Below are 19509 nucleotides of genomic sequence, written 5' to 3' on the forward strand. Positions count from 1 at the left end.
GGTGTAATATGTTGACAGGATGGTTGTTAAACCTACAGTGAAGGGTGTTAGGCAATCAGTGTGAAAGGAAACCTCAGGCAGCTTGAAAACTAGTCAAAGTGTTGCACATTTTCTTTTCTTCCTTCACCAGCTAGTGGCACAGCCCCTCCTCGTGGTTCTTGCCCAGGGGCTTTCCTGCCCCTGACCTAGGTCAGAATTCGGCTAAGGCCAGCGCTTTTAGGATTGCTGAGCAGTAGCCACTTCTGATTTCCCTGACTTCCTTTTTCTGAGACTTCTTGTCCACCATCTGAAAAAGAGGAAAGCGCCTCTTCCAACCCACAGCAGCACCTAGAGGCGGCAGGGTGCATGAAGCTGGCAGTGGGTGAGGAAGAGGGCAGAGCCTTCAGAGCTCCAGGGCCTCAGAGGAGAGTGCTGGGGTGTCTGACCGGGGAGCTGGGCCTGGCCAGCTCTCTTGGCCTAGACGAGGCTGGCCCTCTGACCTCTGTGCTCCCCAGCTTGGCCGACCCTGGTACGAGGTCCCCTCTTTTGCAGCAGAGAGAACCTTTCAAGAAAAGGTGGTTCGCCCTGGATCCCCAGGAGCGGAGGCTGCTCTATTACAAGAACCCACTGGTAAGAGCCACTGCTGGCCCCTCCCCAGTGCACCCCCAGACAGAGGTGGGGTCAATGCTGGTCGGGGACTATGGGGAAGCTACTGGGCTGGAGAAACCTGGCAAGGGACACACCTCCACCTTTGCTCATCTCTAAGTCATCTCCTGTGCATGAAGCTATTCCCTCCCCTCACCGTTAGGCAGTTCTTTATGCGTATCCAAAATGCTGCCATTTTGGCAGTTTTATAGGTTGTTTCTCATCCTCTAGTCTCCAGGGCTCACTTCTAACCAGGAGGCTGTGCAGCGTAGTGACTAGGAGAGTGGGCTCTAGAACTCCGCTGTCTGGGCTCCGATTTCAGCCCTGCCACTTTCAGTGGTGTGCCCTGGACAGAGTACTTAGCTCTCTGTGCCTCAGTTTCCTCCCTGGAAAATAAGCTTAATAACAGTGCCTTCCTCAGAGGTTGCCCGAGTTACTACATGTAAAGCACTTGAATTCCTGGTGCATAGTTACCTTTCCACAAATGTTAAGTATCATTTTAACGGATGATGTGTGTGATTTCTTTTATGGTCTCAGACTTTCAAATTCTGGGTCCCACCTAGCAAAAATCCCAGCGGGGACCCCCACACCTCTTCCTAAAATAGAGCTTGGGGGCTATCAGGGCTGCTGGTGCCACTTTGGTGACCATGTGTCCTCTATTTTCAGGACGCCTTTGAGCAAGGCCAGGTTTTTCTCGGGAGCAATGAGCAGGGGTACGAGGTATATGAGGACCTGCCCAAGGGCGTCCGAGGGAATCGCTGGAAAGCCGGCCTCACCATCGTCACCCCCCAGCGGAGATTCATCTTCACCTGTCCCAGCGAGAAGGAGCAGCGGGAATGGCTGGAGAGTTTCCGGGATGTCCTCTCCCGCCCCTTCACACCCCTCAACCTCCTCAGTAAGATGCAGGGCCTGGGGTTTGTTCCTTTGGCCAAGGGCAGAGGGCGGAGAAGGCTTCTTCACTTGGGTTCAGCTGTGAGCCCTGAAGCCAAGGTCGTCATGGCTCCTGATTGCACATTTTCATTTTTCTTCTGTTCCTGCCAAAGAAAAGTACAGGCAGTGCACATTGTTGTCAGAAAGCCGTCTCTGGCCACACTAAGTTCCTCTATCGGGAGCCCTTCCCCATTGGGTTCTGGAGGAGTTTCACCCAAGCAGAACCGTCCGTTAGATCCCCTTCTCTACCCTGCTCAGTCTGGGGATGGAGCAGCCTCCCTCCCTCCATTCTCCTCCCCGAGTCCCTTTTCTCGTGAGAAAACCCTGGCCTGCTATTATTAGCTAAGGTCACCCCCGCTGGGCAGCTCCTAGGATTTTGGATCCCTCCCCCCTCATAGAAGGAAGGCTATTTTTAGTGCTCTTCTTTTCTCTGGGTCCTGCCTTCTGTCTGCCTCTCTCCTGCTCCTCCCCTTCACCCTAGATACGTCACAAGGAGGCTTCCCTATCTGCCAACAGTCCTGTGAGAAAAGGGGAGACATTCTGAGCTGGAGCAAGAAACTGCTGGCCCAGGGCCTGGCTTCTGGGGTGCCAGGGAGAAGTTCTGTGTTTGGAAAAGTACAGACTAAGCAGGTGGCCCCACATGGCCCCTTGAGAGAAACCCTTGTGCCCTTTGACTCTGACCAGTGTAAACACAAACTCTCTTCACTTTCCAAAATCTGGAAGCCGAAGTGCCTCAGAAATGTTCTCGGAAGTTGTTAGTGAAGCACACCAGCTGGTACTCTCTTTTCCCCGTGGGCCTGTGTGTCTGAGTCTCTCTCTGTTTCTCTCTGCTTCTGTGTCTCTCACTCTCTGCTTTTCTCTCCTTCTCTGGTGTGTGTGTCCCCTCTGTCTCTCACCCTTTTAGTCAGTTTTTTATTCTGGTTCCCTCTGTCATTGTACCCTGTCCCCTTGCTGTCCCTTCTCTCCTGTAGGACTGCATGGCCACCCCCTCAGCCCCCTTCTTGTTCCCTTTGCAGCAGCATCAACAGAGAGTGGCTGCAGCAAGAGGTGACCCATTGGCCGAGGAGCTGGCTGGCCACTGGCCCCCCGGAGCTCCTGGTGGGAAGGAAAGGTTCTCGCCTTGGACTTGGTTGCCCAGCAGGAGTGCCCCACAGTCAGCAGCCATTGCTGGCAGTAAACTCTGCCAAGACTGAAGCTTTGGCCTTTACCCACTGGCTCCCTGGGCCTCTCCACTGCCCAGCCCTGAGGGTCTGGGGATCTGGTACCTATCCTCCAGGCCCAGGACATCTGAAATGAAGGCACTGCAATGGAAAGGCACCCACAGCAGCAGGCAGATGGCATGCTTGCTCAAAAAAGAAAAGAAAAGAAAAGTTTAATCTGAATCTAACCATGAGGACATAATCAGACAAACCCACATTAGGGACATTCTGCAAAACAACTGGCCTGGATTCTTCAAAAATGTCAATATCATGAAAGACAGAGTAGTGTGGAAACTGTTCTGAATTAAAGGAGACTAAAGAGACAGCAACATGCAATTCATGATTCTTTTTTTTTTTGGTAAGGAAGATTGTCCCTGAGCTAACATCTGTGCCAGTCTTCCTCTATTTCATAGGTGGGATGCCACCACAGTGTGGCTTGATGGGCAGTGTGTAGGTCCGTGCCCGGGATGGGGATCTGAACCCATGAACCCTGGGCCGCTGAAGCAGAGCACAGGAACTTAACCACTGTGCCACTGTGCCGGCCCCCAATTCATGATTCTTGATTGGATCCTGGATTTTTAAAAAAACAGCTATAAAGGACATCATTGAGATAACTGGGGAAATTTAAATATGGATGTATATTCACTAATAGTGTTGTAAGATTGTGATAATTATGCTGTATTTGTGTAGAACACTCTTGTTGTTAGGGGACATGTGCTCAAGTGTTCAGGGGTAAAATGTAGTAATTTTCATTCTACAATGACAACTGACTCTTAAATGGTTCAGCAAAAATTAAGTGTATGTGTCATATATACATATAGAGTATATACATATATACATATATATAGTGTGTGTGTAAATATGGAAGACAAGAAGTGTATATATACAGGGGGAGAGAGAGAAAAAAAAAGTGGGCCACTGTGTAAAATGTTAGCAACTGACGAATCTACATAAAGTGTAAATGAGTCTTTATTGTCCTATTCATGCAAACTTTCTATAGATTTGAAAGTGTTCAAATTGAAAAATTGGGAGAAAAACTTTTAAAAATATCTACTTTTCACTCCGCAAAAGCAGTATTTTTTCTACATGAGTCAAAAATGTTCCTGGGAGAGTTCTATCTTTGTGCACATTTTAGAAGAAATAAAAGCCTCAACAATGCAAAAAACCAATGTCTGCATTGATTCTCACTGCACTCTGGAAGGAAAGAAGCAAGCCAAGGAGACAACTCTGCTCGACCCCAGGGCACAGCCTGCGTGCCAGGTCTAGCCTTGCCACTAACTTGAGACTGTTGGAAAACTCACTTCCCCACCTCTGTGCCTTGGGTTTTTTCTTTCAAATGAGGAAGTTATACAAACTATTGAAATTCAATGGAAGCAACAAGTATATTTGAGCACCTTCCAGGTGCCAGGCTCTGTGCCAAGCCCTGGGAATAGGCAGGAACCAGATGACACGGTCCCTGCTGTCACAGATTACAGACTGCTGGAAGGCAGCCCTTACACGGGGCAGGACAATGAGGTAAGTGTTCAGAAGGGGGATGTACAGGCTGCTGTGGAAGCCTGTGGCGATAGGGTTTACTCTAACTGAGGGGGAGAGGGGAGTCTCCTTCCTCTCCAGAAAGTGACGTTAAAGTTGAAAACTGAAAGCTGTTTAGAGGTTAGTCAAAGGGAAGAGGGCGAGGAAAACAGTCTAGGCTGAGGGAAGAAAATTTTCAAAGACTCCAAGATGGGAAAGAGGAACTGAAAGAAATCTTGAATGGCTAAAATGTTAGAGAAATAGATCACCGAGGTCTCTGCTCTATAATTCTTTGTCCCTTCAAGTGATGTTCAGAAAGACATTGAGTGTTCTCTCTTCATTTCAGTGGAGACCCAGAGAGTTGGGAGGGTCTTTAAGACAGTCTCTACTTTTTATGGGATTGTTCTTTGGGTCCCCCAATCAGACGACAAGCAACATCATTGGAGTATCTTTCCTGAGGCGTCCTGACAGCCCAGATGGACATGTGGGTGCTTCCTCCTCTGGCTCCTGGAGCACCTTGAAAATGTCTGTTTCAACACCTGCTGGGTTGTATATTAAAAGTCAGTTTACTTGTCTGCCTCTTTTTACCACCTGTGAGCTCTGTCGGCTGTACTCTGCTAAGTCCTGAGGATAAGAAAATCAATAAAGGCACAGTTTTGCCCTCAAGGAACTTATAATCTAGAGGGGAATAAGGAGAAGTAAACAGGTAGTACCGAAGCTGCTTGATGAGGGAAATTGGGATTCTTAGGAGCCCCTCGGAGGGGCAGAGAACAGACACAAGAGTTGGAGATAAAGGCCCAGTGAAATGGAGTGCCTGGTTTTGGTTGGTTTCTGAGGCCTGGCAAAGGCACTCTGTCTTGGGGTTCCCCAAGGATACCTCTGTACTCTTACATTAAATCCTCTTCTCCCTTTTGGCTTGTTAGTACAAGGACATTTCTGTTACTTGATTCAGTCCTGACTAATGACCTTCTCCAAAAGAGTTGATATCTATACTGAATCCTGAAGAATGAGTAGAGATAACTGGGTTGGGGTGGGGGAAGGCAGAGAAAGAAGTGTGTACAAAGGCCCAGAGACAAGAGAGGACATGGCCTGTTTGGGAAACCTCAAATAATTTCATATGGCTAGAGCACAAATTGTTGTGGGGAGGAGGAGTAAGAACAGATTAGATTGGAGGAGAGTCTGCTTCCAATAATGGTGGAGTAGCTCATATCAGAACAACCATTCCACAGATTACACTTAGAAACTCTGTATAGACTATAATAAAACAATTATCTGAAGGCCCTGGAAAATGACCTAAAGCAGGCAGAAAGTATAGAGGAGTTGGCACTAGGAAGCAAGGAATTGCATGGGCGAGTTTCTCATTTTTTAGCTTTTCACCTGAGGGCAGGCCCCAGTCAATGCCTCAGGGGTCCACTAAAACTCTGATGGAAACCTGCAGTCTTACTGATTAAAAAATAGAGGACAGAGGCTGGCACAGTGGTTGAGTTAGTGCACTCTGCTTCAGCAGCCAAGGGTTCACAGGTTTGGATCCTGGGCACGGACCTATGCACCGCTTATCAAGCCATGCTGTGGCAGGCATCCCACATATAAAGTAGAGGAAGATGGGCACAAATGTTAGCCCAGGGCCAATCTTCCTCAGCAAAAAGAGGAAGATTGGCAACAGATGTTAGCTCAGGGCTGATCTTCCTCACCAAAAAAAAAAAAAAAAGTAGAGGACAGGGGCCAGCCTGGTGGTGTGGTGCTTAAGTTCACGCGCTCCATTTCAACAGCCCAGGGTTCATGGGTTCAGATCCTGGGCTCAGACCTACAGACCGTTTATCAAGCCATGCTGTGGCAGCATCCCATATAAAGTAGAGGAAGATGGGCACAGATGTTAGCCCAGGGCCAGTCTTCCTCAGCAAAAAGAGGAGGATTGGCAATGGATGTTAGCTCAGGGCTAATCTTCCTCACACACACACACACACAAAATAGAGGACAGAGTTTAGTGTGACCATAGCAGCTGGAAAGTGAGAGAGGGAAGTCTGGGAGGATAGGTCCACAGACGCGGAGCCCTGAATTCTACATATTATCTGCCTGCTCTCTGGAGGAACATAACAGAATCCAGAGGTTTGACAATGTATCATTCACAATATCAGGATATAACCCTGAATAAGTATACATATGAAGAAACAAGAAAATATGAATTATACTCAAGAAAAAAATCAATCAGTGAAGGCTGATTCCAAGATGTCCCAGATACTGGAATTAGCAGGCAAGAATTTTAAAGAAGCTATTATAACCATGCTCAATAAATAAAGGAAAGTATTATCATAATGAATAAATAGATATGAAATTTCAACAGAGAAAAGAAACTAGAGAAAAGAACCAAATGGAAATTCTAGAACTGAAAAATATTTTAGAAAAAGTTCACCTCAACAGTAAACGTGAGATGACTAAGAGTCGGTGAACTTGAACATAGATCAATGGAAATTAGCCAATCTGAAAAACAGGAAAGGATTGAAAAAGTGAAAACACCTCAGTGACACCTGTGGGACAATATCAAAAGCTCTAATTTCCATGTAATTGGAGTGAAGAGAGACATATTGGAGCAGAAAAAAATATTTGAAGATATGTTGATTGAAATGTTTCTAAGTTTGGTGAAAGACATGTAGAGACTCAAGAAGATCAGCAAACTTCAAGTAGGATAAGTATGAAGAAAACCACACCCAGGTACATTGTTGTCAGTCTGCTGAAAACCAAGGATAAAGATAAGATCTTGAAAGCAGCCAGAGGAAAATGATATATTACATACAAGGAAATATTGTTTTTCATCAGAAACAATGGAGGCCAGAAGGCGGTGGAAAGACATCTTTAAAGCTTTACAAGGAAAAAAAAAACCATCAAGTCATAATTCTAGAGAAAATACCTTTCAAGAATAAACACAACATAGGGGCTGGCCCAGTGGCATAGTGGCTGAGTTCACGCACTCTGCTTTGGCGGCCTGGGGTTCACGGGTTCGAATCCCAGGTGCAGACCTGTGCACTGCTTGTCAGGCCATGCTGTGGCAGGCGTCCCGAGTGTAAAGTGGAGGATGATGGGCACGGATGTTAGCTCAGGGCCAGTCTTCCTCAGCAAAAGGAAGAGGATTGGCAATGGATGTTAGCTCAGGGCTGGTCTTCCTCACCAAAAAAAAAAAAGAATAAATACTATATATATTATAGTGCTTATATATATATTTTATATATATAAAATCTCAAGCAAATTTTTAAAAACTTTCAAAAAAAGAGTAAAGGCAAAATATCACTGAAATGTACACTTAAAATGGTTAAAATGATAGACTTGTTTATATTTTACCATAATAAAAAATGCAAAAAAGGGAATTTTTTTTAAAAGGCAAAATAAAAACATTTCCAGATAAACAAAGATAATTATTTCTTTCCAGCAGAACTGCAGTTTAAAAAATGCTAAAGTAAGTTCTTTGGAGAAAAGGGAAGTGATAAACAGAAACTCTGATCTGATATTTAGGAAGCAATGAAGTGTAATAGAAATGGTAAACATATAATTAAATAGAAAATCCTGTCTATTAAACACATACTGCATATGTTATGGTTTATAGCATCTGTAGAGATAATGTATATGACAATTATCGCAGAAAGGACTGGAGGAGGAAGTAAATGGAACTGTATACTTTCAGGCTTCTTATATTTTACATGAAGTGGTACAAAATTACGTCTAAATAGATTGTTAAAAGTCAAGGATGTATACTGTAATCCTTAAAGCAACCACTATACAAGCAACACTATACAATGCAAGGAGGTATAGCTAAAAAGCTAACAAGGAAATTAAAATAGAGTTGTGAAAAGTACTTGATTAACGCAGAAGAAGGCAGGAAAGAAAGGACAAATGAGTGAGGAATAGATGGGACAAACAGAAAATAAAGAGCAAAAGGTAGACCTAAACATAGCAATAATTACATTAAATATTAGTGGATTAAACATTCAAATAAAAATGCAAGATTTTCAGAGTGGATAAGGAAGCATTACCCAATTACATGCTGTTTACAGAACATATTTTAAATCTAAATATATAGATAAGTTGAAGGTGTAAGTACGAAAATATATATACCAGGCAAACAGTGACTATAAGAAGGCTAGAGAAGCTATACTGAGATCAGATAAAATATTTTTCAAGACAAGGAGTACTACCAGAGATAAAAAGTGGTGTTTTATAACAATAAAAGGTATAATTCATCGAAAGACATAACAATCATAGATGTGTACATTCCTAATAATAAAGCTCTAAAGTACGTGAAGCAAAAATTGGCAAAAATTTAAGGGAGAAATAGACAACAATGGATCAAAAGAGAAACCACGTGGGAAATTAAAAACACTTTGAATAATAATGAAAATGCAACATATCAAAATTGAAATGATTCAGCTAAAGAAGTAATTAAAGGGAAAGGTATAAGAATCAATGACCTATGGCTGTTCTGCCCAATATGGTAACCACTATCTACATGCTGCCATTGAGCATTGAAATGTGATTAACACAAATGAGGAACTGAATTTTTTATTTTACTTAATATTATCTAATTTTAAATAATTTAAATTTAAAAAGAAATAAAAAACTGAAGCAGTGTAAAATATTCTTCCTTCAAACACAACTTAATTGTTTTGGTAAGACTATATTTCATTTTAACCATTGCATTGCATAGATGTTTATTATTTCAGTTGTGGGAAAAAAATTTTAATGATGAGGAAAGGACTAAAAACTAAATTTTATAAAATGTGAAAGATCTTCTATTAAGCTACTAAACAATAGTCTGTGGAATACAAGATCTTTCTAATAATGTCAAAGATCAATTGATTAAATTTGAAAAAACCTAGGCACTTTTCTTCAGCATTAGGTGAGTTGTGTGGTACAAGACTAGAAGAAGAATTTGAGTAAGTTTTGTTTCAAAGGACTTTTAAATTTATGAGGAAATGTCAACTCGATGCCTAAAAATATCAAACTTACGGTGCACATATTTTTGAATCTGTTCAAGAAGAATTTCAGGTAGATATGGAAAACTTAATTTCTATTGTGACAGATGTTTCTTTAGCTGTCTTAGGTAAAAAATTCGAATATGTTGAAATTTTAAAATAAGAGACTGACAGTTCTCTTATGGCTTTGTTCCATTGTATGATACAGAGTGAAAATATTTGTGTTTAGTTTTCTGAAGCAGACTCTATGAAAACTGTCACAAATATGCTTGTTAAAATTATTCAGCATGTATGTGTAAATGCTATGAATCATTGCCAGTTTATGGAACTGTTGAAAGAGAAAGAAGACAATTCAGTGATCTCATGTTTTTCACCAATGCTTTTGGTTGTGTTTTGGACAAGTTTTACAATTATTTACTGTACTGTTAATTTCAGTGCAAGACTGTCTTGAAACCAAAGGAATGCTAGCAAAATATTCAATAATCAAAGACATAAGGCAGTGTGATTATGTTTTCTCACTGATATCACACTGCATATGAATGAGCTAATTTTGAAGCTCCCAGGAAAGGAAAAGCTAATTTGTGACCTAGTTAGACAGTTACAAGAACTTATGTTGAAACTACAACACTTAATAACACAAATCAATAACAATAATTTTACACATTTTTCTAACATGAATCAATATGCAGATGATTTTAATTATAATCAATAGTAGTATGTAAATTGGCCACAAAAACTACATGAATAATTTGAATAACCCTATGCTGATATTGAAGTTGCTTCTAAATTTATGCAGTATCCCTTGAAATAATATTGAGTTCACCCTAGAGTTAGTGAACTTATTCAGCTTGTACAGGCACCATTTTCATGGTGGAATGTCCCTTTTATCATTATATAATGGCTTTGTCTCTTGTTATCTTTTTTTATCTTGAAGTCTGCTTTGTCTGATATATAAGTATGGCTGCACTAACTTTCTTCTTTTTTTTGCAGGGAAAGATTCACCCTGAGCTAACATCTGTTGCCAATCTTCCTCTTTTTTTTTCCTCCCCAAAGCCCCCAGTGCATGGCTGTATATCCTAGTTGTAAGTCCTTCTAGTTCTTCTATGTGAGCCACCGCCACAGCATGGCAACTGACAGAAGGGTGGTGTGGTTCCACGACCAGAAAATGAACCTAGGCTGCTGAAGCAGTGAGAGTGCTGAACTTTAACCGCTAGGCCATCAGGGCTGGCTCTACATTTTGCCTGCATTTCCCTGGAGTATCATCTGCCATCCCTTCACTCTAAGCCTATGTTTGTCTTTAGAGTGGAGATGTGTTTCCTGGAAGCAGTATATTGTTGGGTCTTGTTTTTTAATCCATCCAGCCACTCTGTGTCTTTTAATTGGTGAATTCAATCCATTTACATTTAGAGTGATTATTTATATGTGAGGGCTTATTACTGCCATTTTATCTTTTGTTTTCTAGTGTTCTATATTTCCATTGTTTCTTTTCCCTTGTATTTCTATCTGTCATTTCAGTTTGGTGGTTTTCTGTGATGGTTTTCTCTTTATTTATGATTTATAACTCTGCTCTGATTTTTTGTTTAGTGGTTACCATGAGGTTTGTATAAAAGATCTCACAGATGAGATAGTCCATATTCTTTTTTTTTATAATTTTATTTATTTATTTATTTTCCCCCAAAGCCCCAGTAGATAGTTGTATGTCATAGCTGCACATCCTTCTAGTTGCTGTATGTGGGATGTGGCCTCAGCATGGCCGGAGAAGCGGTGCATTGGTGCGTGCCCGGGATCTGAACCCAGGCCGCCAGCAGCAGAGCGCGTGCACTTAACTGCTAAGCCACGGGGCTGGCCCTAGATAGTCCATATTCTGATAGCCTCTTATCTCCATTAGCCTATGCAGGTTCCATCCCTTTCTTCTTCCCCTTCTATGTTTTTGTTGTCACAAATTATTCTTTTTTGTGTTGTGAGTTTGTGACCAAATTGAAGTGGTTATAGTTATTTTTGATCCTTACTTTCCCTTTTTCCTTTATTTTATAATTGTTTGGTAACCTATTCTAATATAGAGCTGCAATTTTCTGATTTTGTCTGTCTATTTATCTCCTTGCTCAGAGTTTGTAAACCTTTGCCTTTTTGTTTCAGGTAGGAGGGCTCCCTTCATCATTTCTTGTAAGGCAGGGCTAGTGGCAATGAACTCCCTCAGCTTTTGTTTGTCTGGGAAAGCTTTTATTTCTCCATCATATCTGGGATATGATAGGGATAATTTTGCTGGATAGAGTATTCTTGGCTGATAGTTTTTGTCTTTCAATATTTTGAATCTATCATTCCACTCTCTCCTAGCCTGTAAGGTTTCTGCTGAGAAATCTGCTGAAAGCCTGATGGGGGTTCCTTTGTTGGTTATTTTCTTCTCTCTTACTGCCCTTAATATTTTTTCTTTGTCATTGGCTTTTGACAGTTTTAATATTAGCTGGCTTGAAGAAGGTCTTTTTGCATTGATGTAATTAGGAGTTCTATGAGCTTCATGTACTTGAATGTTGAGTTCTTTCCCCAGGTTTGGGAAGTTTTCAGCTATTATTTCTCTGAATAAGCTCTCTGCTCCTTTCTCCCTCTCTTCTCCCTCTGGGGTACCTATAATCCTTATGTTACTTTTCCTAATTGAGTCGGATGTTTCTTGAAGAATTTCTTCATTTTTAAAAAATCTTAGTTCTCTCTCCTCCTCCACCTGAATCATTTCTAGCTTTCTATCTTTGAAGTCACTGATTCTCTCCTCCGTAAGGTCTGCTCTCTTTTTTATGGTTTATACATTATTTTTTATATTATTAATTGAGTTCTTCATATCAGAATTTCTGGGTTTTTGTTTTTGTTTTCTTTTAGAGTTTCAATCTCTTTGGTGAAGTACTCCTTCTGTTCATTAATTTTATTCCTAAGCTCATTAAACTGTCTTTCTGAGTTTTCTTGTAACTCACTGAGTTCTTTATGATAGCTATTTTGTTTGTCAGATTGTAATCTTCTGTGATTTTAAGTTTGGTTTCTGGAGATCCGTCATTCCCCTTCTGTTCTGCTGTGTTACTGTAGTTCTCCATGGTGTTTGATGAATTGTTCCTCTACTGACACATTTGTGGTAGTAACCACCTTTTTTATTTGGGTAAGGCTTTGGTTACTTTTTGGTTCTGAGCTGCTTCTGGTTGTGTATGAGAGCCTCTACTTTCCACCCTACACTGTCTCTGCTAGAGGCACCATCAGTGCCCTCCTTGTGCCACTTGTGCCTCTGAGGTTGCTGGTGCCTTGCTGCTTATGACGTCACTGCAGTCTCAGGTGTCACCACCAGGGTCACCAGGCTGTGAGCACTTCTGCTGCTTCCAGGGTCACCTGGGTCTCATGTTACCCCACTTGCTCTGCATGGGCTTTCTACAGGCTTGGGTGCTGCTGCCCTATGCATCACCTGTGCTGCTGCTCCAGGGCTGTCTGGGGGTGCTGGCAGCACCACTGTGAGGGGTGCTGGGTTCACAGGTGTTGCTGTTGCTGTCAGGGGCCTGGGGTCTTATATGCAGCCCCCACTGATGGTAGAGCCGATGTCAGGGGTGCCACCACTGGGGGCTGGGTCTTGGGTTTGCTTTGCTTCCTGAAGACTCAGGTCACAGGTGCCACGTGCCACTGCTGGAGGAGGAATAGTGGCTAAGCCACAGTGTTGTTGCTGGCCCTGCAGTCTCTGGTCACTGGTGCCCACTGGCGTGTTTTTTGAGACCTCAGGTTAGGGCACCCTGCATCTGCCAGTGAAATCCGCATTTTGGTTGCTGTCTCCACTGCTGGAGAGATCAGTGCCACTGCCAGGGGAGGAGGAGGAGGCTGGGTCACCAGCACTGCTCTGTGTCCTGAAGCCTCAGGATGTGTGTGCCACACGCCACCACTGAGGGAGGGCAGGGGCCACAGCCTCTGGTTTTTGATACTGATGTGCACACCCGCAACCTGCTCTGAAACTCGGATCAAGCAATCCCGCCCCTTCTGGGGAAATTCACACCTTGGATGTAGTCCCCACTGCTGGAAAGACGGGAGCCACTGCCCCGGGGACGGGGAGGAGGCTGGGTCACCAGCTCTGCTGTGTCCTGGAGCCTCAGGACGTGTGCATCACCCACCACCACTGGGCAGGGACAGGGGAGACAGGCACAGTTTTCAAACTGACATGCTTTTGTTTCAAAGTTAAATCAATTTTTCCCCAAAGATGAAAAGCTTTGTCAATGCAAATGTGAATATTAAAGGAAGATGTTGTTCTGACCCTTGATTCAATTATTAGAAAACTTTTAAGCATGTTTGGAACCACTTGGGTATGTGAACCTACTTTTTCAACTGTAAATTTTATGAACTCTAATTGCAGATCAAGTATTTCCAATGAAAATTTAGCATCCAAATTGAGATGAGCTACAAGTGTAAAATACACACTGGATTTCAAAGACTTAGTACAAAATATTAATGTAAATATCTCATTAAAATATTTTATATTGATTGCATTTGAAAAAATAATATGTGCATATATTAGTTAAATAAAACATTATTAAAAATTAATTTTATCTGTTTCTTTTTACTTTTTAAAAAATGGGTACTGAAAATTTTAAATTACATATGTGGTGCACATTATATTTTTATAGGTCAGCATTTGACTTAAGGTTCCACTTGAAGAAGCTACAAAAAGAAGAGCAGAGGGCCGGCCCCGTGGCTTAGCGGTTAAGTGCGTGCGCTTCGCTGCCGGCGGCCCGGGTTCGGATCCCGGGTGCGCACCGAGGCACCACTCCTCCAGCCATGCTGAGGCCGTGTCCCACATACAGCAACTAGAAGGATGTGCACCTATGACAGACAACTATGTACTGGGGCTTTGGGGGAAAAATAAATAAATAAAATCTTTAAAAAAAAAAAAAAAAAAGAAGAGCAGAGTAAACCCAATGTAAGTCGAAGGAAAGAAATAATAAAGCAGAAATCAATGAAATAGGAAACAGGCAAATAATAGAGAAAATGAGCAAAGCCGGAAGTGTTTTTTTAAAGATCAATAAAAATGAGAAACTTTTAGATAGATTGATCAAAAACAAAAGAGAGAATAGAGAGAGAGAGAGTGCACAATTACAGAGGAGACTGAAGAGGCTGGTAGCAGATCAGGCAGGGCTTTATAAACTATTTTAAGGCATTTGGACTTATAGCACTGAAAGCATTAAGCAGGAGAGTCACGTGATCAGATTTGAATTTTAGAAAAACAACTCAGAAACATAGAGTATAGGAGGAAATAGAGACCAACTGGGAGGCATTACAGTAAATCACGAACACCATAGTAATGTGTAATTGTGGACCTGTGTCCCAGGCATCATGCCAGCTCTCCTCTCCCACCTCTTCTTTCCTAAACATCCTTCTCCTATTTAGGAAAGAAAGGGATATTTCTGGCCCATCCCAAAACTTACTCAAGTGCATTGCTCCAAGGCATAAATATCATTGGGATGCCAAATAAAGAAACAATTTGAAATACTAGCGACAATTAAGCCTTCTTTTTGAACTTTTATTTTTTACATTATTATATAGTAAAATTGACTTTTCCTTTTTTTGTACTGTTCTATAAATTTTAATACATATATGGATTCGTGTAACTACCACCACAATCAGAATAAAGAATGGTTACATCACTCAAAAACTCCTTTGTCCTATCTCTTTATAGCCACACCCTTCCCCTGCCCCTGGCAACCAATGATCTGTTCTTCATCAGTACAGATTTATATTTTTTAGAATGCCATATAAATGGAATCATTCTTTTGAGACTGGCTTCTTTCACTCATTATAAGGTCTTTGAGATTCATCCGAGTCATTGCATGTGTCAATAGTTCTTTTTCTTTTTATTATTGAGTATTCCATTGTACGAATGTACCATAGTTTGTTTATACAAAGGAATAGTACTCAGCAATAAAAAGGAACAAATTATTGATACATGCAACAACATCCAGGAGTGGGATTGCTGAGGCATATAGTAGGTATATGTTTTAACTTTATAACAAACTGCCAAACTGTTTTCCAGAGTGGCTGTATCATTTCACATTTCCACTAGCAGTGTATGAGAGTCCCAGTTACTCTGTATCTTCACCAGCACTTGCTATTGTCCATATTTTTAATTTTAACTATTCTAATAGGTGTGCAGTGGTATTTACTCGTGGTTTTCATTTGCATTTTCCTAGTGGCTGATGATGCTGAACGTTTTTTCTCGTGCTCATTTGCCAACTCTATATCTTCTTTGGTGAAGTGACTGAGTCCATTGCTCATTTTTTAATTTGGTGGTTTGTTTTCTTTTTTTTTTCCTTTTGTGAGGAAGATCAGCCCTGAGCTAACATCCATGCTAATCTCTTCTTTTTTCTGAGGAAGACTGGCTCTGAGCTAACATCTATGGCCAATCCTCCTCCTTTTTTGTCCCCAAAGCCCCAGTAGATAGTTGTATGTCATAGTTGCACATCCTTCTAGTTGTGTATGTGGGACTCGGCCTCAGCACGGCCAGAGAAGCCGTGCGTTGGTGCGCGCCTAGAATCCAAACCTGGGCGGCCAGTATCGGAGCATGCACTCTTAACCGCTAAGCCACGGGGCCGGCCCGGTGGTTTGTTTTCTTATTGTTGCGTTTTGAAAGAGTTCTTTATACATTCTGGATACTAGTGCTTTCACAGATACGGGATTTGCAAAAATTTCCCCCCATCTGTAACTTTTCATTCTCTGAACAGTGCCAGTGAAGCCTCCTTTCATCAAGGATTGAGGTCAGGATTCATAGCTGTCTTAGTCTTATGCAGATTTTTGTTGGTGACAAAGTTTGGCATTCAAAATGGGGGGTTTCGGCTTATGTTTAGATGTTTTGAATTCATATATTACAGAGTGGAGTGGAAGTCAGGATGATGTACATATAATGACCTCTTCCTTCCCCTGACAAAACATGCTTTGTCGTTGAAGGAATCCAGTAAGAGCAAAGTAAACACTGGTAGAACATGTTAATGGCAGTTGTACCTTATTTCATCCAGCCCACAAACTCAAGGACCTCGTCCTTTCTCATATAACTTAGCCTCGGAACCAGGTGTCACAGTAGGAATACATTTACTTGAATTTAACAATGACGTCAGACTCTCTAACAGGAAATGAGTCTGATTCAACTGACTGGTTTGACAATGAGAACTGGCTTTGCCAATTAGGTTATGTGGCAAATATATTGCATAAATAGAACTAAATCTGCAGCTCCAAACTTTTGAAGAAAATATATTTCAAACATATAAAAGTGATCCTCCAAAAAAACATAGATTGACAAGCGTGTATTGAAAGGAATAATATTCTAATATTCCTAGCCCTTTCTGAGTATGTCAGGTTAAACAAAGTGCCTCTAAAAGAGTAACTGGTATAATTGCTAGTAATTTGATAAACCTTGGTAAATTCTTTATTAGCATACTTCCTAGAAAATGAGAAAGTGAATACTTCTAACGACTTTTGCAACACAGGTAGTTTCAAATTCTTTGCTTTCAGCAAAAATTAAAAGGAAATCTAATCAAGTTGTCAGCTGAGAGATTATTAAAAATAATTTCTGATGATGTGATTTTTTTGCATATGTCTCAGAAAGTGTTCAACAAAATGTGTGACATTGTTGTCATCTATTTATATATGTAAACAAGGTTTCTCAGTGCTAATATTTATAAAAACAAACAAAAAAAAGGAATGGAATTTATTGCTGGACCTTGTTTAATTCTAGTGTGAAGTAATGTTCGTCACTCACTCAACTCAATAGCAAAAAAACAAAATGATCCAATTTAAAAATGGGCAGAAGATGGGAATAGACATTTTCCAAAGAAATACAAATGACCAACATGAAAAGGTGCTCAATATCACTAGTCGTCGGGTAAATGCATATCAAAACTACAATGAGGTATCACCTCACACCTGTCAGAATGGCTGTCATCAAAAAGACAAGAGATAAGTGTTGGTGAGGAAGTAGAGAAAAGGGAACCCTTGTGTACCATTGGTGGTAATATAAATTAGTACATCCACTATGGAAAGCAGTATTGAGGTTTCTCAAAAAATTAAAAATAGAACTACTGGGACGAGCTCGGTGGCATAGTGGTTAAGTTCATGTGCTCCACTTCAGCGGTCCGGGGCTCACGGGTTCGGATCCTGGGCGCAGACCTACTCACCACTTATCAAGCCATGCTGTGTGGGCGTCCCACATATAAAAAGGGAGAATTTTCCTCAGCAAAACAAGAGGAGGATTGGCAACAGATGTTAGCTCAGTGCTAATCTTCCTCACACACACACACACACACACACACACAAAATAGAACTACCATATGATCCAGCAATCCCACTCTGGGTATATTTCTGAAATCACTATCTCAAAGAGATATCTCTACTCCATGTTCACTGCAGCATTGTTCCCAATAGGCAAGACATGGAAACAACCTAAGTGTCCATCCACAGATGAATGGATAGAGAAAATGTGGTGTATATAAAATGGAATATTATTTAGCCATAAAAAGGAAGGAAATCCTGCCTTTTGTGACAACATGGACGGACCTTGAGGGCATTATGCTAAGTGAAATAAGTCAGACAGAGAAAGACTTTTGAGTCTGATCTCATTTACATGCGGAATCTAAAAAAGCCTACTCAGAAACAGAGAGTAGAAAGGTGGTTGCCAGGGGCTGCCGGGTGGGGGAAATGGGGACATGTCGGTCGAAGGGTACAAACTTACAGTTATAAGATGAATAAGTTCTGGGGATCTAATGTACAACATGGTGACTATAGTTAACGATACTTTATTGTATGCTTGACAGTTGCTAAGAGAGTATATCTTAGTATATCTTAGTTCTTACCACACACACACACAAATGGAATTATGTGAGGTGATGGAAGTGTTAACTAACCTTACTGGGGTAATCATTTTTGCAATATATGGGTGTGTCAAATCATCACGTTGTACACCTTAAACATACACAATATTTTACGTCAATTATGTCTAAATAAAGCCAGCAGAGGGGCTGGCCTGGTGGCGTAGCGGTTAGGAGCACGAGTTCCTCTTAGGCAGCCTGGGGTTCGCAAGTTCAGATTCCAGATGTGCACCGATGCCCTGCTTGTCAAGCCATGCTGTGGCGGTGTCCCATATAAAGTAGAGGAAGATGGGCACGGACATTAGCACAGGGACAATCTTCCTCAGCTAAAAAAAGAGGAGGATTGGCATCAGATGTTAGCTCAGGGCTAATCTTCCTCACACACACACAAAAAAAGCAAAAAAGTAATGTTCATCCACAGATAAATTCATTTTTTTAAAAAACCCAGCCCATGCATCTCATTAAGAGCTGCAATTCTAATAAAATTTTTACTTTTTGTTTAACAATTATTTACATAAATTTACAATATATTTTTGTTTTTATCGACTGCTAATAATAATTATAATGATAATTCAATACAGAATAAAAAAATTAACAAGAGCCTTTTTGTCATAGGAAGTAAAAAAGATTTAAAAATTCAATATATATATATATTTTTTTGTTGCAGGAAATTATTACAAAGTGATAAAAGTGATTTTGTTGTTGTTAGTGCCATCAAGTCAATTTCAACTCCAGCAACCCTGTGTACAGCAAAGTGGAACCCTGTCCAGTCTTTTTCTCACTTTCTCCCGCCCGCCATTTTCTCACCTTCCGGCACTCTATCAGCCAAAGTTCTGCTCCTATTTATAGGGTTTTCATGGCCAATTTTTTTGGAAGTGGGTAGCCAATTCCTTCTTCCTAGTCTGTCTCAGCTGCTGAAACCTGTCCACCATGGGTGATCCTGCTGGTATTTGAAATACTGGCGGCATAGCTTTCAGCATCACAGCAACACGCAGCCGCCACAGTATGAAAATTGACAGATGGGTGGCCTGGTTCCCTGACTGGCGAATGAACCCAGGCCATCACAGTGAGAGCACTGAATCTTAACATCTTAATCTGGTGATTACAAAGTGATAAAAGACTGTCATGCATAAAATATATTATCTTAGATTATAGTTTTGTGGAGAAAGTAGAATGGAAATACAAGTTTAAGAAGATGAAAGAATGATAAAATTTCCAATGTAAATGAAGAACTTGTTCACAAATTTTTACAGCTAGGGCTGACTACTGCCATCCCTCCCCCCTTTCTTGTAATCACTGCATGTTTTTGAATAAAACTTTTAGGAGCTGTCCAAGAAAAAAAAGTTTGAAGACCACTGGTTAATCTACTCTTCCAAGAAACTTGGGTGTGCAGTGGAAGACAGAAGGAGAGATAGCTAG

General features: G+C 41.2%; 1 protein-coding gene across 2 annotated transcripts in view; it reads left to right on the forward strand.

Annotated features, from left to right (window-relative positions):
• ADAP2 (ArfGAP with dual PH domains 2) overlaps window positions 1-9018 on the forward strand; it is a 29239-nt gene extending 20221 nt beyond the window's left edge. Inside the window, exons 9-11 of one of the 2 annotated variants that reach the window (XM_087440776.1) lie at window positions 532-609; window positions 1291-1519; window positions 2571-9018. In XM_087440776.1, coding sequence (XP_087296902.1) covers window positions 532-609; window positions 1291-1519; window positions 2571-2605 — 342 coding nt within the window. In that variant the 3' untranslated portion in view covers window positions 2606-9018. The remainder of the gene's footprint in view (window positions 1-531; window positions 610-1290; window positions 1520-2570) is intronic. The other variant, XM_087440777.1, reaches the window with a different exon arrangement.
• Window positions 9019-19509: the final 10491 nt, after the last annotated feature.

This window comes from Ceratotherium simum, chromosome 16, assembly GCF_057802395.1.
Source record: "Ceratotherium simum simum isolate JZ-2026a chromosome 16, ASM5780239v1, whole genome shotgun sequence".
NCBI lineage: Eukaryota > Metazoa > Chordata > Mammalia > Perissodactyla > Rhinocerotidae > Ceratotherium > Ceratotherium simum.